Source organism: Myodes glareolus, chromosome 21 (genome assembly GCF_982192425.1).
Source record: "Myodes glareolus chromosome 21, mMyoGla1.1, whole genome shotgun sequence".
Classification (NCBI taxonomy): Eukaryota; Metazoa; Chordata; class Mammalia; order Rodentia; family Cricetidae; genus Myodes; species Myodes glareolus.
The window spans coordinates 12746196-12771470 of NC_142046.1; the positions used below are offsets into that span (position 1 = coordinate 12746196).

Below are 25275 nucleotides of genomic sequence, written 5' to 3' on the forward strand. Positions count from 1 at the left end.
TTCTGTGTAACTCCCCAGTTTGTAACTGCTGCTGAGACCATTCTACACTAGGGTTCTATCTCTGACTGCCTACCCAAACTTCCCCCTTAGTTGTCTCTCATCCCCCTTATTCTCCACATCCCCCCAAAACAGGGTCTTCTACATATCTCTGGCTGTTCCTGGAACTCACTATGTAGACCAGGCTCTCCTTGAATTCCCGGAGATCATCCTGCTTCTACCTTTAAAATTTTTATCATCATATTTGTATGTGTGTTTTGCCTACATATATGTATGTATATCGTGTGTGTTCCTGATGTCCAGGGAGCCTGGAAGAGGGCATTTGATTCCCTGGAATTGGAACTATATGTGATTATAAGCCAACATACTGGAAATAGAACCCAGGACCTCTAGAAGAGCAGCCAGTAACCACTGAGCTATTTCCCCAGCCCACATTTCACTCTTTAGAAAGGCAAAATAAGATTCCTGGTATTCTCCTGCTGCCTTCTAGTGATCTCTGCCCCCATTTCTGTGTTACCATTCCTGGTACTGGGGTTTGGGTAGATACTGTGTCACGTCTTCCCGCTCCCTGCCACCTCATCACATCACAGCAGGTTCCCTCCCTACCTTCCATGCTTTCACAGCACCCATCAAATAAAATCATACCCTTGGCCAAGGACTGCAGGACCCTGTGTCGTTTGCCGCTGTCCTCAGCCCCACACAAACATCAAGCGTCTTTTCTTTGTCCCTTGGAAGCTTTGCCAGTGTTCCTTTCTTCTCTGTCTAGGGGCCGTCTCGAGGTCAGGCCCAGTGTCCTTGGGATGGCCTTGCTCTGTGCCTGTTTGTGTTGTCCTGGCTCCTCTGTTCTTTTTAGGGCACGTAGGAGAAGCTCTGGGTGCTGCTCCTATCATGACCTGGTCAGAGCTTGTGTTGTTCCTCCAGTGCAGTACAATGTCTGGAACCATGGGGGTCCCCAGCCAGCACTTAGTGAGGGGAAAAAGGCATGAGCGTATGTTTTCCCATATCATTATTTCCAGTGGGTGCACAGTAGGCTATTACAGGAATATAACCTAATTACTCTGTCACTTAGTAAATTTTTTTGTTTGTTTATTTTTTTCGAGACAAGGTTCTGTGTAGCTTTGGAGCCTGTCCTAGAACTAGCTCTGTAGACCAGGCTGGCCTCAAACTCACAGAGATCTGCCTGCCTCTGCCTCCCGAGTGTTGGGATTAAAGGTGTAAGCCACCACTGCCCAGCCTGGAAATGTTTTTGAGTATGGTGTGGACCATTGTGATTTAAGATACTTGGAAGAAGGCTGAAGCTGCAGTTCAGTGGTAGGGCACTCGCCTAGAGTATATGGAACCCTAAGTTCAATCCCCCAAATCAACACAGACATTTAAGTTCCAGGAACTAGAAGTATTTCTCCTATATTAATTAATTTATTATTTTGGTTTTTCGAGACAGTGTTTCTCTGGCTGTCCTGGAACTCGCTATATAGACCAGGCTGGCCTCAAACTCACAGGGATCCACCTACCTCAGCCTCCCAATGCTGGGATTAAAGATGTGTGCCACCACCGCCTGGCACAGGATGCAGTTTTATTAACACAGGAAAATGAGTACATAAAGTAAAAGAGAAACCTGAAATATGATCTGTTATATGAAGTTACTAAAGTCAGCTAGTATAAAATGAACTAGATGTTAACTAACTGCATTTTAAGTTGGTAGGATTACAAATGACTTTTCTTTTTCCCTTTGTGGAACTGGGGATTGAACCCAGGACACTTAAGCTTTTTTGAGGGTTTCTCAGTGTAACAGATCTAGCTGTCCTGGAACTCACTCTGTAGACCAGACTAGCCTTGAACTCGCAGAGATCCACCTGCCTCTGACTCTCAAGTGCTCGGATTAAAGGCGTGCATCCCCCTCTGCTCTGCTCCTCCACAGGTATTACTCAGGCTGGCTTTGAACTTACCATCTTCCTACTTCAGCCTCCTGAAACAGGCATCAGGTGCTTGTTTTAAAGTAATACCTGGCATTTTAAAATGATCCGTCTGTGTTTTTCAAGTTTACATCAGGGATTTGTGTTCTTGCACTGTTTTCTTCTGTGATGACAGGGCTCAAACCCAGGGCCCGACCTGTGCTGGGCAAGCTGCCCACCAGCACGCTACATCCCCAGCCCTTGGTTTTTTGAGTCAGGCTGGTCTTGAACTCATAGCTCAGTTTGGCTTCACCTTCAGCTTCTTCCTGTTTTTACTTCCTAACTGGTAAGGTTCCAGGCGTGTCCCACCCACCCCAACAGGCTATTTTCATTTTTAATCGTCAGAAGAAAAGTCACTGGAAACTTGAGAACACTTTTCGACAGTTTGGGTTACAGAAGATGATGGGAGACAGATTCCACATCTGTGTCCTAGAAGGGTGGTCAGGGACTCGAATGTGAGAAACGCTTGCATATGTTTGCCATAGTCTTCGTCATTCCAGGATGATGCGTGGCTTGGGCTTTCAGAGCAGCAAAAGTCCTATTTTCTACAATGCATCTGTGGCTGCCCAGACGTGTGTGAGGCCTCCGTGGACGTTCAGACGTGTGTGTGAGGCCTCCATGGACGCTCAGACGTGTGTGAGGCCTCCGTGGACGCTCAGACGTGTGTGAGGCCTCCGTGGGCGCTCAGACGTGTGTGAGGCCTCCGTGGGCGCTCAGACGTGTGTGAGGCCTCCGTGGGCGCTCAGACGTGTGTGAGGCCTCCGTGGGCGCTCAGACGTGTGTGAGGCCTCCGTGGCCATTCAGACGTGTGTGAGGCTTCCGTGGCTGTTCAGACGTGTGTGAGGCCTCTGTGGCCATTCAGATATATGTGAGGTCTCCGTGGCCATTCAGACGTGTGTGAGGTTTCTGTGACTGTTGAGATGCATGTGAGGCTTCTGTGGCTGTTCAGACACGTGAGAGGTCTCTGTGGCCTTTCAGACGTGTGTGAGGTTTCCGTGGCTGTTTAGACATGTATGAGGCCTCTATGACCGTTCAGACATGTATGTTGCCATGACAATGGGTGAGAGCATGGCACAGCTGAGTTCACAGTGTGGAAGACCTCAAGCCCCTGCTGACTGGAGTGTTTGACCTGATCAGAGCCTTTTAATGACTTAGAACAGTGGTTTCCATGTCTAACATCCCCGGGAGGACTCGGGTCACAGCTGTCTCCATAGGAAGGCTGTGAGGCCATTGCTCTCCTTTCCATGCTCACCGGATTCCAGACAGATTGGCTTCAGAAGCAGAAGGGACAGACAGCTGTCCGCTGTGAAGCCAGACAGTAAGGAGAGCCACAAAGATGTAGAGCCTCAGCACTCTCCCTGGATTTCTGTGACGGAGAGAATAGTTACTGCTCATCCGCTAGACTGTCGCTTGTGTCATCGCGCACTGGTCTGTTGTTGTTGTAAGGGAATCGGCGGGCATTCTGCTCAGCTTACCTTTGCTTTGGGAACAGCATCTCCCTTCATTGTCCAGGCTGACATTCTGCTACCTCTGAGTCCCAGGCTGGCCTCAAATTCAGACTCCACCGACATCAGCCCCCACACGCTGGGATTTCAGGTGTGTGCACATGCCTGGCTCAGCTTTGCTATGGAGGCCAGTAGATATTTCCCCGTACAGATAACCTCTGGGATCTTTTGTTTGGGAATCATAAAGAAGCCCTGAGATCAAAGTGTCTGTGAGTCGGTGGTTTATGAAGGCAGGAAGAGAAGCGCCTCTGTGGTGGGTGACTGTGTCTCTGTCCACAGACTGAACCGCGTGACTGAGGAGAGCAAGGCCTAGGGCACACGCCCCAGGCCAACAGGCAGGCGTGGAAGTCTTTGAAATTATAGTAATAGTCTCTCTCCCTCCTTTTTCTTCCCTCCCTCTCTCCCTTCCTCTCCCCTTGTCTCTTTCTCCCCCTCCCCCCTTTTCTAGAGATCATGCATGATGTGATCAAGAAAGTTAAGAAGAAGGGGGAGTGGAAGGTAAGTAGAGCAGTTTGTGATCCTAAAGGGTTTGGGGAGACGGCTCAGTGGATGGACCACATGCCGTGCCAGGGTAAGAACCAGAGTGGACATCCCACACCACACACAGGTAAGGACCAGAGTGGACATCCCACACCACACACAGGTAAGAACCAGAGTGGACATCCCACACCACACACAGGTAAGAACAGAGTGGACATCCCACACCACACAGAGGTAAGGACCAGAGAGCACATCCCACACCACACACAGGTAAGAACCAGAGTGGACATCCCACACCACACACAGGTAAGGACCAGAGAGCACATCCCACACCCACACACAGGTAAGGACCAGAGAGCACATCCCACACCACACACAGGTAAGGACCAGAGAGCACATCCCACACCCACACACAGGTAAGGACCAGAGAGCACATCCCACACCACACACAGGTAAGAACCAGAGTGGACATCCCACACCCACACACGGGTAAGGACCAGAGAGCACATCCCACACCCACACACAGGTAAGGACCAGAGAGCACATCCCACACCACACACAGGTAAGAACCAGAGTGGACATCCCACACCACACACAGGTAAGGACCAGAGAGCACATCCCACACCACACACAGGTAAGGACCAGAGAGCACATCCCACACCACACACAGGTAAGGACCAGAGAGCACATCCCACACCACACACAGGTAAGGACCAGAGAGCACATCCCACACCACACACAGGTAAGGACCAGAGAGCACATCCCACACCACACACAGGTAAGGACCAGAGTGGACATCCCACACCCACACACGGGTAAGGACCAGAGAGCACATCCCATACCACACACGGGTAAGAACCAGAGTGGACATTCCACACCACACACAGGTAAGGACCAGAGAGCACATCCCACATCACACACAGGTAAGGACCAGAGAGCACATCCCACACCCACACACAGGTAAGGACCAGAGAGCACATCCCACACCCACACACGGGTAAGGACCAGAGAGCACATCCCACACCACACACAGGTAAGAACCAGAGTGGACATCCCACACCACACACAGGTAAGGACCAGAGAGCACATCCCACACCACACACAGGTAAGGACCAGAGAGCACATCCCACACCCACACACAGGTAAGGACCAGAGAGCACATCCCACATCACACATAGGTAAGAACCAGAGAGCACATCCCACACCCACACACAGGTAAGGACCAGAGAGCACATCCCACATCACACACAGGTAGGAACCAGAGAGCACATCCCACACCCACACACAGGTAAGGACCAGAGAGCACATCCCACACCCACTCATGGGTAAGGGTCAGAATGGGCACCCCACACCCACACAAGGGTAAGGATCAGAGAGCACATCCCACACCCACACACAGGTAAGGATCAGAGAGCACTTCCCACACCCACACACAGGTAAGAGTCAGAGTGGGCATCCCACACCCACACAAGGGTAAAGACCAGAGTGTACATCCCACACCACACACAGGTAAGGACCAGAGAGCACATCCCACACCCACACACAGGTAAGGACCAGAGAGCACATCCCACATCACACACAGGTAGGAACCAGAGAGCACATCCCACACCCACACACAGGTAAGGACCAGAGAGCACATCCCACACCCACTCATGGGTAAGGGTCAGAATGGGCACCCCACACCCACACAAGGGTAAGGATCAGAGAGCACATCCCACACCCACACACAGGTAAGGATCAGAGAGCACTTCCCACACCCACACACGGGTAAGAGTCAGAGTGGGCATCCCACACCCACACAAGGGTAAAGACCAGAGTGTACATCCCACACCACACACAGGTAAGGACCAGATTGCACATCCCACACATGGGTAAGGACCAGAGTACACATCCCACACTACACAAGCAAGCTGGGCAGCATGGTTACATGCTTGGCTTGTGACCCCAGCACTCGGGTGATAGTTGGCTAATGGTCAGCAGAATTGGTGAGATGTGGGTTCAGCCAGAGAGCTTGCCTCAGTACATAAAGTGGAGAGCTATTGTAGAGGACACGTGGCATCAGCATGTGCACTCTCACACACACATGAAGACATGCATGCAAACACAGTCTCCCACCTATGCACAGAGGGTAGAGTTGGAGGGTAGTTGGCAGGATTGAGAGCATCCCCACGGGACCAAGCATGACATCCTGTGTGATCTTGGTTCAGAGGCTTTTTCTATGGAACCTCAGTAGGTGAAGGTTCTCTGAGGTGGTATCACACTAGCCAAGAGCCGGTGGGACTCTCCGGGATCTTCCTCATGCTGGTGAAGGCTCTACACTGTCCATTTGAACCGGACGTTTCCCTGGAGTCAAGAGCCCACACGTGCTCATGTTCATTGGCCTGGGAGATAATTGGCACAGAAGGACACTGAAGCCCAGATATGGCCCTGTGGGTTCTGTTTTGATCCCCACAGTTCTAGAGGGGAGGCTGTCTGGTGGGAACTCGTAGGCATGTCTCTCTTTCACCGTTTCCATCAGGCAGGACTTGCAGACCCGGGAATTTCCTCAGATGAGGCTCAGGGGCTGCTGTGCTGCAGTAGCGCTCTGCTCATGGCCTCCTGCTTTGTATCATGAAGGAGAAGAAAGGCCTTGCTCTCACGGCTGGCTCTTTCTCTCTGCTGGGGTGGAGGGACTTAGGGAAGACGAGGGGAACACTGCAGAGCTGGAACATTCTTGTGCATCTAGTCTGGACAGATATGTGCTGATGAAGGTAGGAACCCCGATGCCAGCTGCGCTAGGCCCTGTGACCCACCATACGTGTGGACACTGCCCCGTCTCCATGAGAGCAAGTTACCCCCTGAAAACACCCCAGCTGTGACGGCCTCTGAGCGTCGGCACCATCCGTCACTCCCTCCTCTTTGTCTGATTTTATGAACATGCCTCTGAGTATTTTAAAGTTCCTGAAGCCGAGTCAGTGAGAGAAAACGCTGCTGTCTAGAAGCTGAGGTTGGGAAGGGAAGGCAACTGTGTGCCCCAGCTCACCTCCAGGCCCCAGGGAATAGCCTCCTACAGGAAGCCAGTGAGAGAATGGGGGCGGGAGCTGTGCAGCCCTGAGCGGTTGGTTCTCTTCCTTCCAGGTGCTGGTGGTGGACCAGTTAAGCATGAGGATGCTGTCCTCCTGCTGCAAGATGACAGACATCATGACCGAGGGAATCACAAGTGAGCACAGCACTCGCCACTTCCCTTGCAGCATGCTGTACCCTCCCTATTCATTACTGTCCTGTGAATTTAGATGCTTCCAGCAACCTTTGTGTTAAGACTGTAAGCCCCTGTGGTGCCTGAAACTCCTTTCCTGACTAGAGGCCTCACAGAATGCAGTGCTGGGTGCTCCTTAAACATATGTTAAAGGAGTGTCAAATAGAAGGGCCAGATTGAGAAAACAGACTGGGGCTAGAGAGATGGCTCAGTGGTTAAGAGTGTGTACTGCTCTTTCAGAGGACCCACGTTCAGTTCCCAGCACCACATTAGGTGACTCACCAGGGGGATCTAGTGCCCTCTGCTGGCCTTCGTGGACACTGCACTAATGTGCACAAACCCACACTAAGATACACACCTATATATGTCATTTGAAACTAAACATTTTTAAGAGCAAAGTGGCACTCTACCAAATAGGGGGAAAACCCCAAATATTTAATGAAAGAAGAGACCCAAATAGCTGATAAATGGGTGCAAAGTACTCACCTTCATTCTGATGAGGGCTTTGAGACACCTGGGTGCTCCAGATTAGGGTCGTAAGGTCAGTGAAGCAGTAGAAGAACGTAATCCCCAGTGGAATGAATGCCTGTCCGTATAGCTGCTCTAAAAAGCACTTGGCAGTATACGATAAAGTTTAAGGTATGTGTGCCTTGTGACCCAGCAGACTCAGAGTACATGTGTGTTCTGAACCAGCTCAGGTGTGTGCCCCACAAACATACACAGGAGTGTGCAGACTGTTGCTCACAAGAAGTCAATGTGAAAGCAGCCAGAACCCATCAAGTATGGAAAGGTTGGGCTGGTGATATTGCTTGGTGGGTACAGACATTACTGCCATGTCTGATAATGGCTTTGATACCTGGTACCCACATGGAGAGAAACAACTTCCATAGGTTTTCCTCTGACCTCCATTACACACATACACATATCAGCTTGATCAATAGACAAGAATAAAACAATTAGGAAAAAAAAGAAGAGACTGGGTAGTTGGATGTGGTGGCACATGTCTGTAATCTCAACACTCAGAAATTAAGAGGAATTACCATAAATTCAAGAGTAGCCTGGGCTATGTAGTGAGGTTTGGGACCAGCCTGGGCTATGAGTGAGATGCTATGTCAAAAAAAAAGTAGGACGGTTAAGTAGGTGCAGGCTACCGTACAGCAGTGGAAGCAGGCAGCCTCTTCCCGCTCACATTTGCACTGCTGCTTCTGATAAACACAAGCAATAGAAGGAAAATAGCTGGAAACGCTCAATCAGTAAAGTGCCGGCTGTGTAATCATCTGGGCTAGCCTGGTGTGGGGCTCACATCTACAGTCTCAGCACTCGGGAGGCAGAGGAGGAGGATCAAGGCCAGCCTAGTCTACATTGCCTGCTCTGTGCCTATAAAGAAAATGCACTTCATCTTGAGGCTGTTGGAAGAAATGCAGTCACGTGGAAGATGTGTTTGAGTGCCTCATTAGGAGTGCCCAGGAAAGGGCGGCTTGGTGGCCTGGTGTGCAGTGCTGGAGGGTGAACCTCGGGCCACGCGTGTCCTTGACAAGTGCTCCACACAGGCACCACGGAGCTGTAGCTCCAGCTCAATGTAGTTGCTGACAGATAAACTCAGGGAATTCAAGGGGATCATTTAGATGAGGAGGGCAGAGAGTCTGTCCTTCACAGAACAAAGCCTTTCCTCTCTGAATGGGCCCAGGAATACATGCTGGATGGGAGAGTCTTCTGTGGTGAGGTATCTCTGGTGAAGTGAAGCAGTGGGCTTCCTCTCCTGGGGACGTGGTGCTTAAGCAAGGGCAAAGGCTCCTTGTCTACCGTCACCTGTGCCGGTCCGAGGGCCTGGCCAGATGGCCTCTAGTTCTCCTAATCACTGTGGACTGTGTCTTTGTCTAGTTGTGGAGGATATCAACAAGCGCAGAGAGCCGCTCCCCAGCCTAGAGGCCGTGTACCTCATTACCCCGTCGGAGAAGGTAAATCCCCCAGTGTTCCCAGCTCAGGCTGAAACGTTGGGCTTAGGCTGTGTGGCATAGGACGCCTGACATTTCTAGGTTAAGTAAGCATTTAACACGCTGCTCTTTTTAAGCATTGGTCAGAGGTGGGTGGGGTGGGGCCTCGTGCAAGAAGGAGGGAATTGAGCCTTAGGAGATGCACCTGCTTGCAGAGTGGAAGGCAGAGCTGACTCCGAACCCCGCCTCTGACATTCCAGTCTCCCTCACGCTGTCTCCAGGTAGCTCCACAGCCAGGCTTTGGTGTTTATGTTTTCAGGTTTATTTCTTCAGTATCCAGCTAGTACTCAAATTTGTCCTCCTTGGCTCAGATCCATACAAGGACCATCTCCCTCCTTTTGACTGATTGTTTTCTGTCAGTTTGATGCAAGTTAAAAGGTACCAGGGAAAAGGAGCCTCAGTTGAGAGAATGCCTCCACCAGATGGCTATAGGCAAGTCTGTAGGGAGGGCCCAGCGCAGAGTGGGCAGTGCCACTCCTAGGCCCAAGTGGTCCTGGATAATATGTGTTTTCAAAGCAGACAGCCAACAGCGCCCCTCCATGGCCTTCTCCTCAGCTCACACCTCCAGGTGCCCACCCTGCCTTCCTTCCCTCTGGTAGACAGTGATGGAACTGTGAGCTGAAACAACCCTTTCCTTCCCAAGCTGCTTGTGGCCATGTGTTTCAGCACAGCACAGAAACCCTTAGGCTTGGGCTCTTAATATTAAAAAGTCCCCTAGTTTTCACACTGGCTTCTATAGCCAATGTGCCATAGTGTCGTCTACATGAATCTTTTGGAAGATTCCGAACAGTTCCATGGTCTGTTCTCAGGAGCCCAGGTCCCAGTGGCACTGACTTGTCATTCTGGAATCAGCTATATTCTGGAATAATTGGTCCTACCTGGTTCTGAGCAAACACAGTGCCTGGATCACATGTCAGAAGCCCTTGCTCCAGTGCAGATTGGCTCGGTCAGGTAGCAGTGGCTCTGACTCTAAAACTGAGTTGAATGGCGTTTGTTCTTGTTCACAGTCCGTCCACTCCCTCATCAGTGACTTTAAGGACCCACCGACTGCTAAATACCGGGCCGCCCATGTGTTCTTCACAGACTGTAAGTACCTTGTGAGCTGCTCCTACTGGCCCAGGTTAGCATTTCCTTATAGCTCCACTGCGAGCCATGAGAGAAGGGGGCAGCAGAAATGTGCTGTAGTTATTCAGTCTTTTCCCTTGAGAAGATGAGCGGTATAAGACACACACATGCACGTGTTCATACACATACATGCATGAGTGCTCACACATGCACAAGTGTTCACATACATGCACGACTGCTCACACACATGCACATGTTCATACACACACGCATGACTGCTCACACACATGACTGCTCACACACATGCACATATCCATACACATGCATGCACGAGTGCTCACACACAAATGCACAAGTGTTCACACACATGACTGCTCACACACATGCATGTGCTCACACACACGACTCCTTACACACATGCACATGTTCATGCACACACGCATGACTGCTCACACACATGACTGCTCACACACATGCATGTGCTCACACACACGACTCCTTACACACATGCACATGTTCATGCACACACGCATGACTGCTCACACACATGACTGCTCACACACATGCATGTGCTCACACACACGACTCCTTACACACATGCACATGTTCATGCACACACGCATGACTGCTCACACACATGCACATGTTTATACACATGCATGCATTAGTGCTCACATACACATATGCACAAGTGTTCACACACGCACGATTGCTCATCCACATGTTTATACACACATGACTGCTCACACAATGCACGTGTTTATACATATGCATGCATGAGTGCTCACATACACACATGCACAAGTGTTCACACACATGCATGGCTTCTCACATACACATGCACAGTGTTCACACACATGACTGCTCACACACATGCACATGTTCATGTACATACATGAGTGCTCACACATATGCATAAGTGTACACACATACGCACAAGTGTTCACACACACATGACTGCTCATACACATGCACATGTTCACACACACACACACACTCACAAGCTCTACCAAAAGAGACAGTTTTTGTGATGAGCTCCTCTGAGAATGAAGAGCTTCCTGTTGAGAAGAATGTTCCTTGGGGCTTCATTAGCCAGCCCTTCTGATGTCTCTGCAGCTGTGGTCGCCCCAGAGTTGGTTTTCTGATTTTGTGCAGGTTTGGGTATGTTAATAAGCCGTTAGGAGCCAGGTAGCTGCAGAGATAAAGTGGCAAGCTTCACCAGATAGACCCTCCCCTCGGGACAACCCCACAGGCCACCCTGAGAATACAGCAAGGGAGCAGCCAGGAACAGAGCCTAGAGATGACCGAAGAAGCAGGGGACAGCGCTGGGGACCGTCGGCCAGTACAACGCCCTACACCTCAGCTGTCTTTGCGGTCTAGAGGGCACGCTGGCCCTTCAGGGCCTCCTGCACTGCTGCTCTTGGCCCCTGGTCGTCTTCCTTCACCATACACATGCGCTCTGGGTGCTTTCCTCCCCACCCTTTCTTAGTGACCTCTGTTTTTTTCTTTCCCGCGGGATGCCCAAATAGTTTTTGTTAGCTCTCATATCTCAGTCTGTTCGCTGGGCCTGCAGGTGGGTTTCCACTTCTTCTACACCTCAAGGTGCTGATACCTTGAGGATGGGGTGAACTTCCTAGGTGCCTTTTTAAAAGTCTGAGTAGAACGGGGGCTGCAGTGACGTCGCAGCTGCTGGCTGAGTCAGCGGATGGACGGAAACCCCACAGTCGTCTTTGTTCTTGCAGCGTGTCCAGACGCCCTGTTTAACGAGCTGGTGAAATCCCGGGCAGCCAAAGTCATCAAGACGCTGACGGAAATCAACATTGCGTTTCTGCCCTATGAGTCCCAGGTGCAGTCTGTTTTCTCGTTATTGTATCAGTTGGGGAGGGGAAGGGATCGTTTTCTGAATCAGCATGTGGTGTTCTGTGCAGTGTTTATTTAAGGGAAATGGTCTTCCATGCGTCTGTCCACCACGTCATCTCAGTCACCTGCCGTTGCTGATGCTTGTGGTCACTGTGTCCCTTGTATGTGTCACCATTGATCACCGCTCACTCGTCTTGACCGACTCCTCGAATAACCCAAAGTAGCCATTCCTAAAAGAGGGAGGAGAGGAGGGGCAGAGAGCAGAGCGCCCATCTGCCGCAAAGGAGTCTGTTTTTATTGGCATTAGCCCCAGCTTGTCATGTGCTGCGAGAACAGATGGTCACCTCCGTCATCAGCTGCTAGCATTTCACTCGGCCTCACCCAAAGGCCCCAACAGCAAGGTCCTTCCCGTGGGGGAAGAAAAACAACAGCAAAGCTGTAGGTTCGCAGAGGTGAAGCCGACTGTGAGCGCACATATAAAATTTATTTGAATACTTTTAGGACCTGTCTAAATGTTTTCTCTGGGCAAAAGGCATCAGAAGCCACAGGGTTGATATTCGTCCTGTGGTGATGAAAGATGTCTACTGGATCTTTATGGATCAGCTGCAAAAACTGTAGGGGAGCCTATGTTAGAGAGCTGTGGGCCTAGGGGCGCAGCTTGGTTGGTAGTGTTTGCCTAGAATGCGGGAAGCCTTGAACTGGGTTTTTATAAGCTGAGCGTGATGGCACAGGTCTGTGTTCCTAGCACTTGGGAGGTGAATGGAGGCAGAAGGATCCGGAATTCAAGGTTTTCCTCAGTTATAGAACAAGTTTGAGGTGAGTCAGGGTTACGTGAGACCCTGCCTGAGAAAGAGAGAGAGAGAGAGAGAGAGAGAGAGAGAGAGCGAGAGAGAGAGAGCGAGTGCACAGGAAGAGTTAGAGCTGGCTCACTGCCCTTCTGCTTGTCCTGAGCCTGTCTCCTGCTGGAGAGCTGTATATATTTACTCCCTTCACTTCGAACCCCACCATCACTGAATTAAACAGAATCCAGCTTTAGCACATAGAGCATATTATAGTTCAGAAAACATGAAAAATAGTAAGTTTTTTGGTTTCGTTTGATTTTCAAGACAGGGTTTCTCTGTGTCCTGGAACTCACGTTGTAGACCAGGCTGGCTTTGAACTCACAGAGATCCACCTGCCTCTGTCTTTCAAGTGCTGGGATTAAAGGCAAAAGGCATGTGCCACCTCCACCCAGCAGAGAAACAGTAAGTTTTAAAAACCATTTTTTTTTGCCAGGACTAAAGGCAGAGGCAGGCAGATCTCTGTGAATTTGAGGTCAGCCTGGTCTATAGACTGAGTTCCAGATCAGCCAGGACTGCATAGAGAGACCTTCTCTCAAACTAAATAAATGAATGAAATCACTATTTAAGGTAAAAAGTCTCATCCTTATGATTCCAGCACTTGGGATTCTGAGGGAGAAGTACCTTAAATCCAAGACCAGCCTGAGCTAAGTAGTGAGTTCCAAATCATCTTGAACTACAGAGCAAGTCCTAGTTTCAATAATGGTAATAAAAATAATAATAAAAGTGACCACTTTTAAAATGAAGTCCAGGTAGTTTACACGAGTAAGAACTTGGGAGCATTTTGATAGCTGCTATACTCCATCTTAAAGAGAATTCTCACTTCCACAGTCTTCACCAGAAGGGGTGGGAGGAGGAGGGAGTACTTAAAGTCGTTTGCCGAAGACAGGATATTATTAAACCTATAAAAAGCTCCCTTATTTGCCCACAGTTGTGGCACAATCTCCAGCTCATCCTTTGTTTATTGAAAGCAAACTCAAACTGACCTATGAACCCTTGCAGTGACCTCCCCCAGGCGCACACACCCTAAGATCCTTGGCATCACTCTTCCCTCCTCACGGAAGTCTTCTGCTGGCAAGACACCCTCAGCTCCTTGAAACCCTCCTCAGAGATCCTCCTGCCTGGGTCCAGGCACCCTCCCCTTGTAGCTGTCCAGGGCACCCTTCACCTGCTTCATTCTTTATACTCAATTTTATGTCAAGTCCTCGACCTCATACAATTTCCTTTTCATTGTGTTTAATGTCTGTCTTCCCCTAGTATGTGTCCGGCTCCCCGGGGTCACTGATAGTGGGAGTACCTGGCACTGGGGTAAACAGAGCGTGCAGCAGGCCGCCGGGGCGCGGATGCTCCAGCTGTTCACCTCTAGGACTTACAGCCCCTGCCTGTTTTCTCCTCGTAGGTGTATTCCCTGGACTCTGCTGATTCCTTCCAAAGCTTCTACAGTCCTCACAAGGCTCAGATGAAGAATCCTATTCTGGAACGCCTGGCAGAGCAGATTGCAACCTTGTGTGCCACCCTAAAGGAGTACCCAGCTGTGCGGTATCGGGGGTAAGGCAGCATGCTGGGCTGCTCTGGATGGCGTATTTTGTGTCCCACAAGTACCTGAGTTCAATTCCCGGAACCCATGAACAGATGGAAGGAGAGAACCAATTCCACAAAGCTGTCTTCACACCCATGCACATGTGCCATGCTTACATGCCTCCACGCACATGTCACAAAAATTATCAATAAAAATATTCTGTCAATTATTTTACCTTTTAGCACATCCAGAAAAGAGCATATGTATATTTAGTTACTGAATATCAAAATGTAAACCCCTGTGCCACTCACATGGGTGGCTGAGGCAGAGAGATCAGCAGTTTACGACTGTTCTCAGACACACAGCGAGTTTGAGGCCAGCCTGGGCTACATAAGACCCTGATTCAAAATTGAGAAAGAGAGAGAGATGGAGGGAGGGAGGTGGGTACAGTGAATAATTCTCTAAAGGGCAGTCTTTGGAGATATGTGTATGTGTGTACGCATGTACACATATGTATGCACATACATACATGTACATATATATGTATTGGGTTTTTTGAGATAGAGTTTTTCTACAAAGCCCTAACTGTTGTGGAACTCACTACATAGCCCAGGATGTTCTCAGACTTGGAGATTCACCTGCCTCTGCCTCTCCTTGTGCTAAGATTAAAGCCATGTACTGACACCACCCAGCCAGTCTTTGAATCTTTAAAAAAGGTTTAGGGGCTGGAGAGATGGCTCAGAGGTTAAGAGCACTGGCTGCTCTTCCAGAGTTCAATTCCCAGCAACCACATGATGGCTCACAACCATCTGTAATGAGATCTGGTGCTTTCTTCTGGCAGGCAGGGATACATACAAACAGGACACTGTATAGATCACTAATAAAAAAATCTTTGGAAAAAAAAGATTTAGTACTGGGTGTGATGGTACACATCTTTTACCCCAGCATTTGGAAGGCAGAGGCAGGTGGATTCCTGCGTTTGATGCCAGCCTGGACTACAGAATGAATTTCAGGACAGCCAGGGATACACAGAGAAATCGTGTCTCAAAAAACCAAAATATAGGGTGCTGGGAATTGAACTTGAGTCCTCTGGAAGAGAAGTCTACCTTCCTAACCTCTGAACCATCTCTATAGTCCCCGGTCTGTGGGGTTTTTTTTGTTTTTGTTTTTTTTAATATTTATTTATTTATTATGTATACAATATTCTGTCTGTGTATATGTCTGCAGGCCAGAAGAGGGCACCAGACCTCATTACAGATGGTTGTGAGCCACCATGTGGTTGCTGGGAATTGAACTCAGGACCTTTGGAAGAGCAGGCAATGCTCTTAACCACTGAGCCATCTCTCCAGCCCCTGTGGGTTTTATAATGTCATTGACTCGTCGCTTCCTGAGTCCTGGGGGCCTTAGAACTAAAGACACAGTTCCACCCTTAGATGTTCCCGAGGATCAGCGAGCAAGTAATGATGGATCCCAGTGAGTGAGGGACGTGCTCACCAAGGCCCTGCTCACCAGTGCCTTCAAGCAGCAGATCCAAGTGCTAGGGGCATCCAGAGTGAGCAAAGGCCTCCAGCCTAGGACAGGGTAGGGCTGTAGAGTGGGCATGTGACAGGTCTTAAAAGTGGGTTCAGATTGCAGTAGGTTAATAAGAAAGGGTAAGGGCATTGACTCTGCTGCTGGCATGAGCAAAGGCTTCGGGAAAGCAAAGAGCAGGTGTAGTGTGGCATAGTAGCCACGTAGGGCAGGTTTAATTTCACGAGACCTCCTGAGGGGTTGGGACAGGGAAGCAAATCAGGGCAAGGAGAAGCAGAAGGGGGCAGTGGAGCCAGGTTACCAGATGCAAGCAGAAGGCCTGGGCTTGAGTGTTGACAGCTCTGGGCAGAAAGGATAGACTGCGGCCTAGGGAGCAAGGCCTCTGTGCGACTCAGGCCCAGCAGATGCACGGCCAGGGCCGCCAGCGTGTTACTCTGAGATGAGCGGTTCTGAGGGCTGGGGGTGAGCCTGCCCTTATGTTCTGGTCTGCTGAGGCTTGGGTATGCCTATCTTCCTGACACAGTAGCAGGAGCTTGAGCTGGGAACAGAGCCGCAGTGGCACCGAGATTGGCGAAGGTGCAGATTGCAGGCCTGTCATCTAAGAGGCAAGGGGGGCTGAATGGAATGAAGATTATTTCTGCTTCTGCTTAAGCTAGAAGAAGAAACAAGAAAAATCTTTTACAGGCTAGGTACTAAGCAGAGTACTTGATTTTTCTTTTTCTTTTCTTTTTATTTATTTATTTTTTTTAAAAATACACAAATTTATCTATTATATATACAACATTCTGTCTCCATGTATGGCTGAAGGCCAGAAGAGGGCACCAGACCTCATTACAGATGGTTGTGAGCCATCATGTGGTTGCTGGGAATTGAACTCAGGACCTTTGGAAGAGCAGGCAATGCTCTTAACTGCTGAGCCATCTCTCCAGCCCCTTGATTTTTCTTTTTAAACTCCATACGTAGCATATGAGTTTGCTTGTTTGTTTATTCTGGAGACAGGGTCTTGCTATGTAGCCCGGGCTGGCCTTAAACTTGTACTGGCTATTCTTTCTGAGCCTCCCAAGTGCCAGGATTCTAAGCGCGTGCTGCCAGCCTCACATACATGGGTCCATTCTGATGGTAAAAATTCTAATACAGAAAAAGCTCCCACCTCTCCTGCACTGCTGGCGTCCTGCCTAGAGGTTCTTGGCATGTTATTTAGATGCACAGGTGGCTTACCTTCTGTCTTTCTCCTTTGGTCAGGGAATACAAGGACAATGCCTTGCTGGCTCAGCTGATCCAGGACAAGCTGGACGCTTACAAAGCGGATGACCCCACAATGGGGGAGGTAAGCCTGGCCTTGGACGGCAAGGCCTTCATTCTGAGTAAATAGTGTTTGTGTGACCGACCTTGAGCCGGGCATAGCCCTGCAGCTCACAGAGGGAATGTGATCTCCAGTGAAGCGCCCGTGCCTCTGGGGCAGGCTGAGGCAGAAGCATTCAGAATGTTCTGTTTGTCCTCCCAGCTTCAGCCTGAATGCCCAGGGAGCTCTCCAGTAGCAGACTAGCAAAGACAGCGAGTTGACAGCAGGCGGTCGCCTCACTGCCTCCACAAGTTCATGCATGTACTCCGCACATGCACGGTTCTCTGCACGCTTAACACATACGGAGTTTTGTGTCACCAACGCTGCCGCTGAGATACAGAGCTGGGGGCTAGGGCACTGCCCAGTGGCGGAGTGCGTGCTTCCTTAGTGTGTGTGACCCTAGCAGATCCTCAGACACAGAACTCTTCCGTTAGTGCTGTGGACTTGTGCTTGAACCCCTCAGTGTTGGGTGCTCACTCCGGTTAGCCACCCATTCATCGTGAACTTGTGCTCTGTTACATAGCTTCAGGGCTGTGTCAGGAGGCCCCTGGTAAACCGGCACATCCCCTGCAGGAACAGGTTCTCTTGTTGGGCACCAGGCACAGCACCCACTGAGCGCAATTCCTGCAGCTCTGTAGCAAAGCAGTTCCCTTAATTGGAGTCACTCAAGTTGGTTGTGTGGCTTTTGAAGCATCTCTCTGTTTCTTGCCAGGGTCCCGACAAGGCACGGTCCCAGCTCCTGATCCTGGATCGTGGCTTTGACCCCAGCTCTCCTGTGCTTCATGAATTGACTTTTCAGGCTATGAGTTATGACCTGCTGCCTATCGAAAATGACGTTTACAAGTAAGTAGAAAGTGACAGGATCCACAGTGATGGGCTCTGCAGATGGAATTCCTCTGCCTAAGAAAAAGGATTTGTTTGTGGTTTTTTCACTTTTTACCTTTGTGTGTATGTGTAGTGTGCATGTGTGTCATGATGATATGCATATTTGGGGGGACATATCCTTAACCACTGAGCCATTTCTCCAGTCCTGGTAAAATATTTCAACAGGATTTCTAACTGACTGTTCTGTGCAGTGGAACTGCTTTCTTCCTTATAAAATGTAAAATATTACCTACCAGTAATCTCAGCACTCAGGAGCCTGAGACAGAAAAGTCCTGGGCTTGAGGCCAGTCTGGACAACTTACTGTGAGAGCCTGTCTCAGAACAAAGAGTGGCCTTACAATAGAGGTTCTGGGGCTGGAGCCGTAGCGCAGTAGTTAAGAGCACTGGTTGTTCTTCCAGAGGACCTGAATTCGATTCCCAGAACCCACAACTATCTGTAACTCTAGTTCCAGGGGACCTGATGCCCTTTCCTGACCTCCACAGCCACCAGGCATGCAAGTGATGCATGGACATAAATGCAGGCAAAACCCAAACATAATAAATAAAATGAGCGCACGCCTTTAATCCCAGCCTTCGGGAGGCAGAGGCAGGCGGATCTCTGTGAGTTCGAGGCCAGCCTGGTCTGCGAGAGCTAGTTCCAGGATAACTAGGGCTGTTACACAGAGAAACCTTGTCTTGAAAAACCAAAAATAAATAAATAAAAATAAGTGAAATGATTCTAGGGCTGGAGAGATGGCTCAGTGGTTAGGAGCACTGGCTTCTCTTGCAGAAGACAGGGTTCAGTTTCCAGCACCCACAAAGAGACTTAAAACTGTCTGTCATTCTAGTTCCAGGGGAGCTAATACATTCTTCTGGCCTCTGTGGGCATCAGGCACTCACATGTTACACATATATCCATACATACAGCTAAACACTCAAACATATATAAAATAAACACATCTTTTTGTTTGTTTGTTTTTTGTTTTTAGCACATCTTTTTTTTTTTAAAGATTTACTTATTTATCATGCATACAATATTCTCAGTACTCTGCCTGCAGGCCAGAAGAGGGCACCAGACCCCATTACAGATGGTTGTGAGCCACCATGCGGTTGCTGGGAACTGAACTCAGGACCTTTGGAAGAACAGACAGTCCTCTTAATCACTGAGCCATCTCTCCAGCCCTATCACATCTTTTTAAAAAAATAAAAATTCTGCTGTCTATGGTGGCGCATGTCTTTAATCCCAGCACTGGGAGGCAGAAGCAGGAGGATCTGTGAGTTCAAGGCCAGCCTGGTCTACATAAGCAAGTTCTAGTGTAGCCAGGACTATACCTTATCTCAATTAATTAACCAATTTAAAAATGAATATTCTAAAAATATCCATGGCTTTCAGCCCTTCTCCCTTTTGGAATCTCCCTGGGATTCCTGCCCGGACTTCCTCCCAGGTTGTTGGCTTTGGGCAGAACCGTTTCTCTTTGCCCAGGGAATTGCCCTCTTGGTGTTGTCCCAGGTGACCTGGCCAGCTGTCAGGTGGTCAGTGGCGTTATGAGCCACGCCCGGGATCAGCTGGCAGTTGAGAACACAGTTGTTATCCTTAGGGACCGAAGGAGACATCAGGGTGTGGTGGTGCACACCTGTGATCCCAGCACTTGGGAGGTGCAGGCAGGAGGATCGAGAGTTCAAGGCCTGTCTTAGCTATTTTAGCTTGGAGCTGGCCTGGATTATACATGAAATCATGTCTCATAAAACCAACAAAGCGGGCTGGAGAGATGGCTCAGAGGTTAAGAGCACTGACTGCTCTTTCAGAGGTCCTGAGTTCAATTCCCAGCAACCACATGGTGGCTCACAGCCATCTGTAATGAGATCTGGTGCCCTCTTCTGGCCTGCAGGGATACATGGAAGGAATGTTGTATACATAATAAATAAATAAATCTTTAAAAAAAAAAACCAACAAAGCATCCAGAGGGGGCCTAGAAGGTGCCATGGGGAGACAGGCCACCCAGGTCCTTTCTCCTGCAGATACGAGACCAGCGGCATTGGAGAGGCGCGGGTGAAGGAGGTTCTTCTGGATGAGGATGACGACCTATGGATCGCACTGCGCCACAAGCACATCGCAGAGGTGTCCCAGTAAGAACCCTGCTGCACCTTCCCCTGGGTGGGCCCCGAACCCTGGGCTGGGAGTGGCTATATACACCTAGCTGCTTGGCGAATGAACTCATCCTCTTGGCAAAGTCGCTAACATGCTGTCAAAACTGACTGGTTTCCTGCTCCTTGCATGCGTGCTTTTCCAACTTCACCAACTTAAAACACACACCGCTCAGGACAGGCATTCTGAGGACTCTGGGGAAGCATGGGTGGCACTCTCAGAGGAGCGCCTCGTAAACATGGAGTGCTGAAGCCAGTCCATCCCGCTGACTTCCCCGGAGCTGCCAGGCAGGCCTCAACTGGTCCTCCAACTGAGGCACCCCTTGAGAGAGCTCATGATGTTCCCATGTGTAAACACGGTTAGAAGGAGACAGCAGACCTTTCCAGAAAGCCACACTCATCTCCATCTGGAGTATCCTCATGAAATCCACGAGGAAAAGTAGGAAGGCTTTGCTCCCTTCGGTGGTTCTGTTTAGGGAAGTGGCTACCAAAACTTTGATCACTCAGCCTTAAGAAATACTGAACTGGGCTGGAGAGATGGCTCAGAGGTTAAGAACACTGACTGCTCACTCATCCAGAGGACCTGAGTTCAAGTCCCAGCAACCACGTGGTGCCTCCCAGGTACCTATAATGAGATCTGGTGCCCTCTTCTGGCATACAGGCCTACATGCAGGCAGAGCATTTTATACATAATAAATAAATCTTGAAAAAATAATACTGAGCCCCAGGCTTAGGATGCAGCTCAGAGGCGGAGCTTTTTCCTGCCATTGACAAGGCCCTGGCTTCCACCCCCAGCTCCACAAAAATAGTGTTTTAATGGGGGAAGATTTTTTTTCTTGTTGTTTTTCAAGACAGGGTTTCTCTGTGTAACCCCGGCTGTCCTAGAACTCGCTCTGTAGACAAGGCTGGTCTCAAACTCAGAGATCCCCTGCCTCTGCTGGGATTAAGATGTATACCACCATGCCCAGTACTGGGGAGGAAATCCTGACTGACATTTCTTGTTACTAAATTTATTTATGACAGAGTCATATACTACATAGATCTGTATTTTCCAAACATAAAACATGAATGTTTCAATTGTGTGCATTTGGAAAAGAAAATAAACATAAGTGGACACCCAGTACTGTCCCCCTTGCCCCTTGAGCCGTCTGACACACCCTGTCCTGGAGACCAGTGGTTTAGATCAGCGAGAAGAGCATGTATCCTGTATCCTTCACTTTAAACGCATCCCTCAGTGGGAAGAGAGTTGCCACCTAGTCCCAGCTGCATGTGGCTTCAGTGGTCTCTGCAGAGAGCCTGGGGCCCTGTGTTGAGCATGGCTGCCTCCCCCCATTTTGCAGGGAGGTCACCCGGTCTCTGAAGGACTTTTCCTCTAGCAAGAGGATGAATACTGGAGAGAAGGTAAGCCCACTCATGTCTAGAAGTCCTTGGGGGGGGGGATTAGTAAGTCATGCCAGTGCCCAGACACCCTGAGGGTCAGTCCCTGTTTTCTCTGTGTCCCACTAGGGAGTGGACAGGGTCATATTTCTCCCTCACTAATTGTCTGCTTTATTTTTACATTTAAGATTCATACCTAAAAAAAAAACCCATGGAGATGTGGAGCATGAGATGTGGGTCAGTGATAGAGTGCTTGCTTCACAGCACAGACCTTGGTTCGATCTCTAGCACAACAGACAGGTCCTCTTTCTGAAAGAGTCCTTGTCTTCCGGTGTCTGTGGACAGCTGCTTTCTCATACCCCGAGGATTAGGATTTACCATTTAGGAGCATAACTGATCTTAAGCCAGACGAATCACGAGTACTTTAGCTTGTGGTGGACTTAGAATTCATAACCTCACCTACCGAGGTCACCCCGGCTCTGGCCTCTTTTTACTCTGTTCGAAACGTCCTGCCCAGCCAGACGTGGTGTTTGCCTTTAATCCCAACCAAGATGGTTCAGCAGGTGGAGGCACGTGCTGCCAAGCCTGACAGCCTAAGCCTGTAGTTCCTGGAAGCCACATGTCAGGAGAAAACTGCCTCCTGCAAGCTGTCCCCAAACAGATGAGTGTGCTGTGGTGTTCGTGCGTGTGCATTTGCACACAGACTCACTATTAAAGTATAACTTAAAAGGTTGGGGAGACGGCTCAGTGATTAAGAGCACTTACTGCTCTTGCGGAGGACCCAAGTGCAGTTCTAGGAACCCACATCGACCCACAACTGTCTGTAACTTCAGATCCAGAGAATCCAATGCTTTCTTCTGGCCTCCACTGACACCCGAATTCAAATGTGCATAAACCCACGCTCAGACATGTAGTTGTATAAATCTTTTAAGTTTATGCAATAAAAGTAAAAAACATATCTAATTTTAAAAATTTATAGCTAGACATCAGGGTTTAGTTCTCCACCTGGTGACAGTTGTGACTACATTTGTGACCTTTTTTTTTTTATTTTGGTTTTGGTTTTTGTTTGATTTTCAAGACAGGGTGTCTCTGTGTAGCTTTGGTGCCTGTCCTGGAACTAGCTCTTGTAGACCAGGTTGGCCTCAGACTCACAGAGATCCGCCTGCCCCTGCCTCCTGAGTGCTAGGATTGAAGGTGTGCACCACCACCACCCAGACAGCATTTGTGTCCTTGAGTGGACCCTTGTGGAGTCTAAAGTGGCCGCTGTCCTGTCATGTGCCCTTCAGCTTCACAAGGCTCCCTTAGTTCTAGTGACACCGTGCTTCCTTCCCATAGACCACCATGCGAGACCTGTCCCAGATGCTGAAGAAAATGCCCCAGTACCAGAAGGAGCTCAGCAAGGTACGGAGACGCCCCTCCCCCTTCTCCCTTGCCCCCCACCTCCCACTACCCCCCACCACACCCAGATCGTCTGGCTGGGAGGAGCCGAGCTGCAATATTTCCCATGCCCTGCTGTCCCAGTCCATTCATGGAAATCTGCAGATTTTAGACGGAATTTGCCTTAGGAGAGGAAGGAAAGGGAGACTGAAGAAAGGCTGAAACCTCATTTCCTGTCCCTGCTCTCTTCTTCATCTTTTCCTTTCTTCTTTCTTCTCCCTTGCTGTTGACTGGAGGCCTCAGTCCTCACCACACAGGCCTTAGGGGGTGCTGGCTGTCCTCACACCGCTCTGGCTTCCCTCAGAGTGGCTGATCAGAGAGAGGGCCATGGGAGCCTCAGGGCTTCTGTGTCCTGATCATAAAGGTGAACCTGTATCACTTACGGGTGCCTCGTGCCACCCCATCCCCTAAAAGATTTCTCCTTTCTCACCTGTAGGCCGTGGTTTACCTCACTCTCCCAATAATACATTTTCTGTCGTAGCTGTGGGCATTGGAGTCTTTTGTGAGGATGCTCAGTGTCCCGTGAGTCAGTGACTGCCCCTTCACTGAGTCTTGTGCTTTTCCTAGTATTCGACCCACCTGCACCTTGCTGAGGACTGTATGAAGCATTACCAAGGCACCGTGGACAAGCTCTGTCGTGTGGAGCAGGTAGGGCTGTCTTCCTTTTTTTTTGCATGGCAGAACTCCTGCCCTGCAATGTGATTGTGATTCACCCCACAATGTTAACCTCCGATCTCGAACATCTTTCAGAATCATAGGATCTAGAGAAGGGGGAGCCTATGACCCCGGCTGTCTCAGTTGTGGAGCCAGTTTGGCTCCGCTCTGGCGGGTAGGGCCTAGATGGATCTGGAGTGCTGTGCCATTTGAATTTTGCATGCCTGGCTTTTCCCAAAGGCTCTGTTTTTCCTGGAATGGCAGAAGACAGTCCTGAGGGGTTGTGAGCCTGGCCGGGCTGGCTGATGTTTGTGTTCTCCTGTGTCCTGGTCCCGCTATGATGAGACCAGTTTTGGAGCCCGGGGTGCCAATGCTGCAGCAGGGCCTGAGTCCTCCCAAAACCTTGCTAGTCACAGGCCTGGGGATTGAGTTTAGACGGACTTCTGCCATTGCTGGTGTGTTTGGTGTCCTCTGCTTCCTTTTCCCTACTGGCTAACTCACAGCACAGACATCATTTCCACCTGTGTAGAGTACCCAAACTAGAAACGTGGCGAAGGCGCTAAGCTGTGTGACAGCTGTTTTGTCGCTGACTTCAAGCCTCTTGGTTTAGCCGTCTCAGCTCAGATCCACGCCTCACATACACTCAACAGCCCTTTAGCCTCTAAAAATTAAAAAAAGGACTGGGTGGTGGTGGCAATGCATACCTTTAGTCCCAGTACTCAGAAGGCAGAGGTAGGTGAATCTCTGTGAGTTCAAGACCAGCCTGGTCTACAAGAATTAGTTCCAGGACAGCCAGGGCTACAGTGAGAAACCCTGTCTCGCAAAACAAAAAACCAAAATCAAAATTTGGTAATGGCTCAGTGGTTAAGAGCATTACCTGCTCTACTAAAGGTGCTAAATTCAATTCCCAGCAACCACATGGTGACTCACAACCATCTGTAATGAGGTCTGGTGCCCTCTTCTAGCCTGCAGGCATACATACAGACAGAACACTGTATACTTAATAAATTTTGAAAAAAATAAAAAAAGATTGAACTAGTTGCGAGTTGTGTTTCCCTGAGCTTAGAGACTATGCCCTAGGACTGGCAGAATGGCCCAGCAGATAGAAGTGCTTCCTGCCAGGCCTGGCAGCCTGAGTTCAGTCCCTGGAACCAAGGTGATGGAAGGAGGATGAACCTCACAAGCTGTCCTCTGACCTCCACTGTGCACCGTGGCACTCACACTAACATGGAACATAAACATGTGTGTGTGTGAGTGTGTGAGTGTGTGTGAGTGTATGTATGTGTGTGTGAGTGTGTGTGTGTGAGCGGGTGTGCAAGTGTGTATGAGTGAGTGTGCATGTGTGTATATAGAAGCATGTGTGTGTGTGTATGTGTGTTTAAAAACGAAAGTGGGGGTATAGTTCACATTTTTAATCTCAGCCTTAAGGAAGGAGAGGCAGGAGGATTTCTTGAGTTCAAGATCAGCCTGGGCTAGATAG

General features: G+C 49.5%; 1 protein-coding gene across 2 annotated transcripts in view; it reads left to right on the forward strand.

Annotated features, from left to right (window-relative positions):
- Window positions 1-25275, forward strand: part of Stxbp1 (syntaxin binding protein 1) — a 62580-nt gene that overhangs the window by 20830 nt on the left and 16475 nt on the right. For both annotated transcript variants that reach the window (XM_048432139.3, XM_048432140.3), the window contains exons 2-13: window positions 3903-3952; window positions 7052-7133; window positions 9051-9127; window positions 10171-10249; window positions 11971-12074; window positions 14327-14475; window positions 17219-17303; window positions 18031-18161; window positions 20202-20309; window positions 21668-21728; window positions 23040-23105; window positions 23709-23789. In XM_048432139.3, the coding sequence (XP_048288096.1) occupies window positions 3903-3952; window positions 7052-7133; window positions 9051-9127; window positions 10171-10249; window positions 11971-12074; window positions 14327-14475; window positions 17219-17303; window positions 18031-18161; window positions 20202-20309; window positions 21668-21728; window positions 23040-23105; window positions 23709-23789 (1073 nt within the window). The remainder of the gene's footprint in view (window positions 1-3902; window positions 3953-7051; window positions 7134-9050; window positions 9128-10170; window positions 10250-11970; window positions 12075-14326; window positions 14476-17218; window positions 17304-18030; window positions 18162-20201; window positions 20310-21667; window positions 21729-23039; window positions 23106-23708; window positions 23790-25275) is intronic.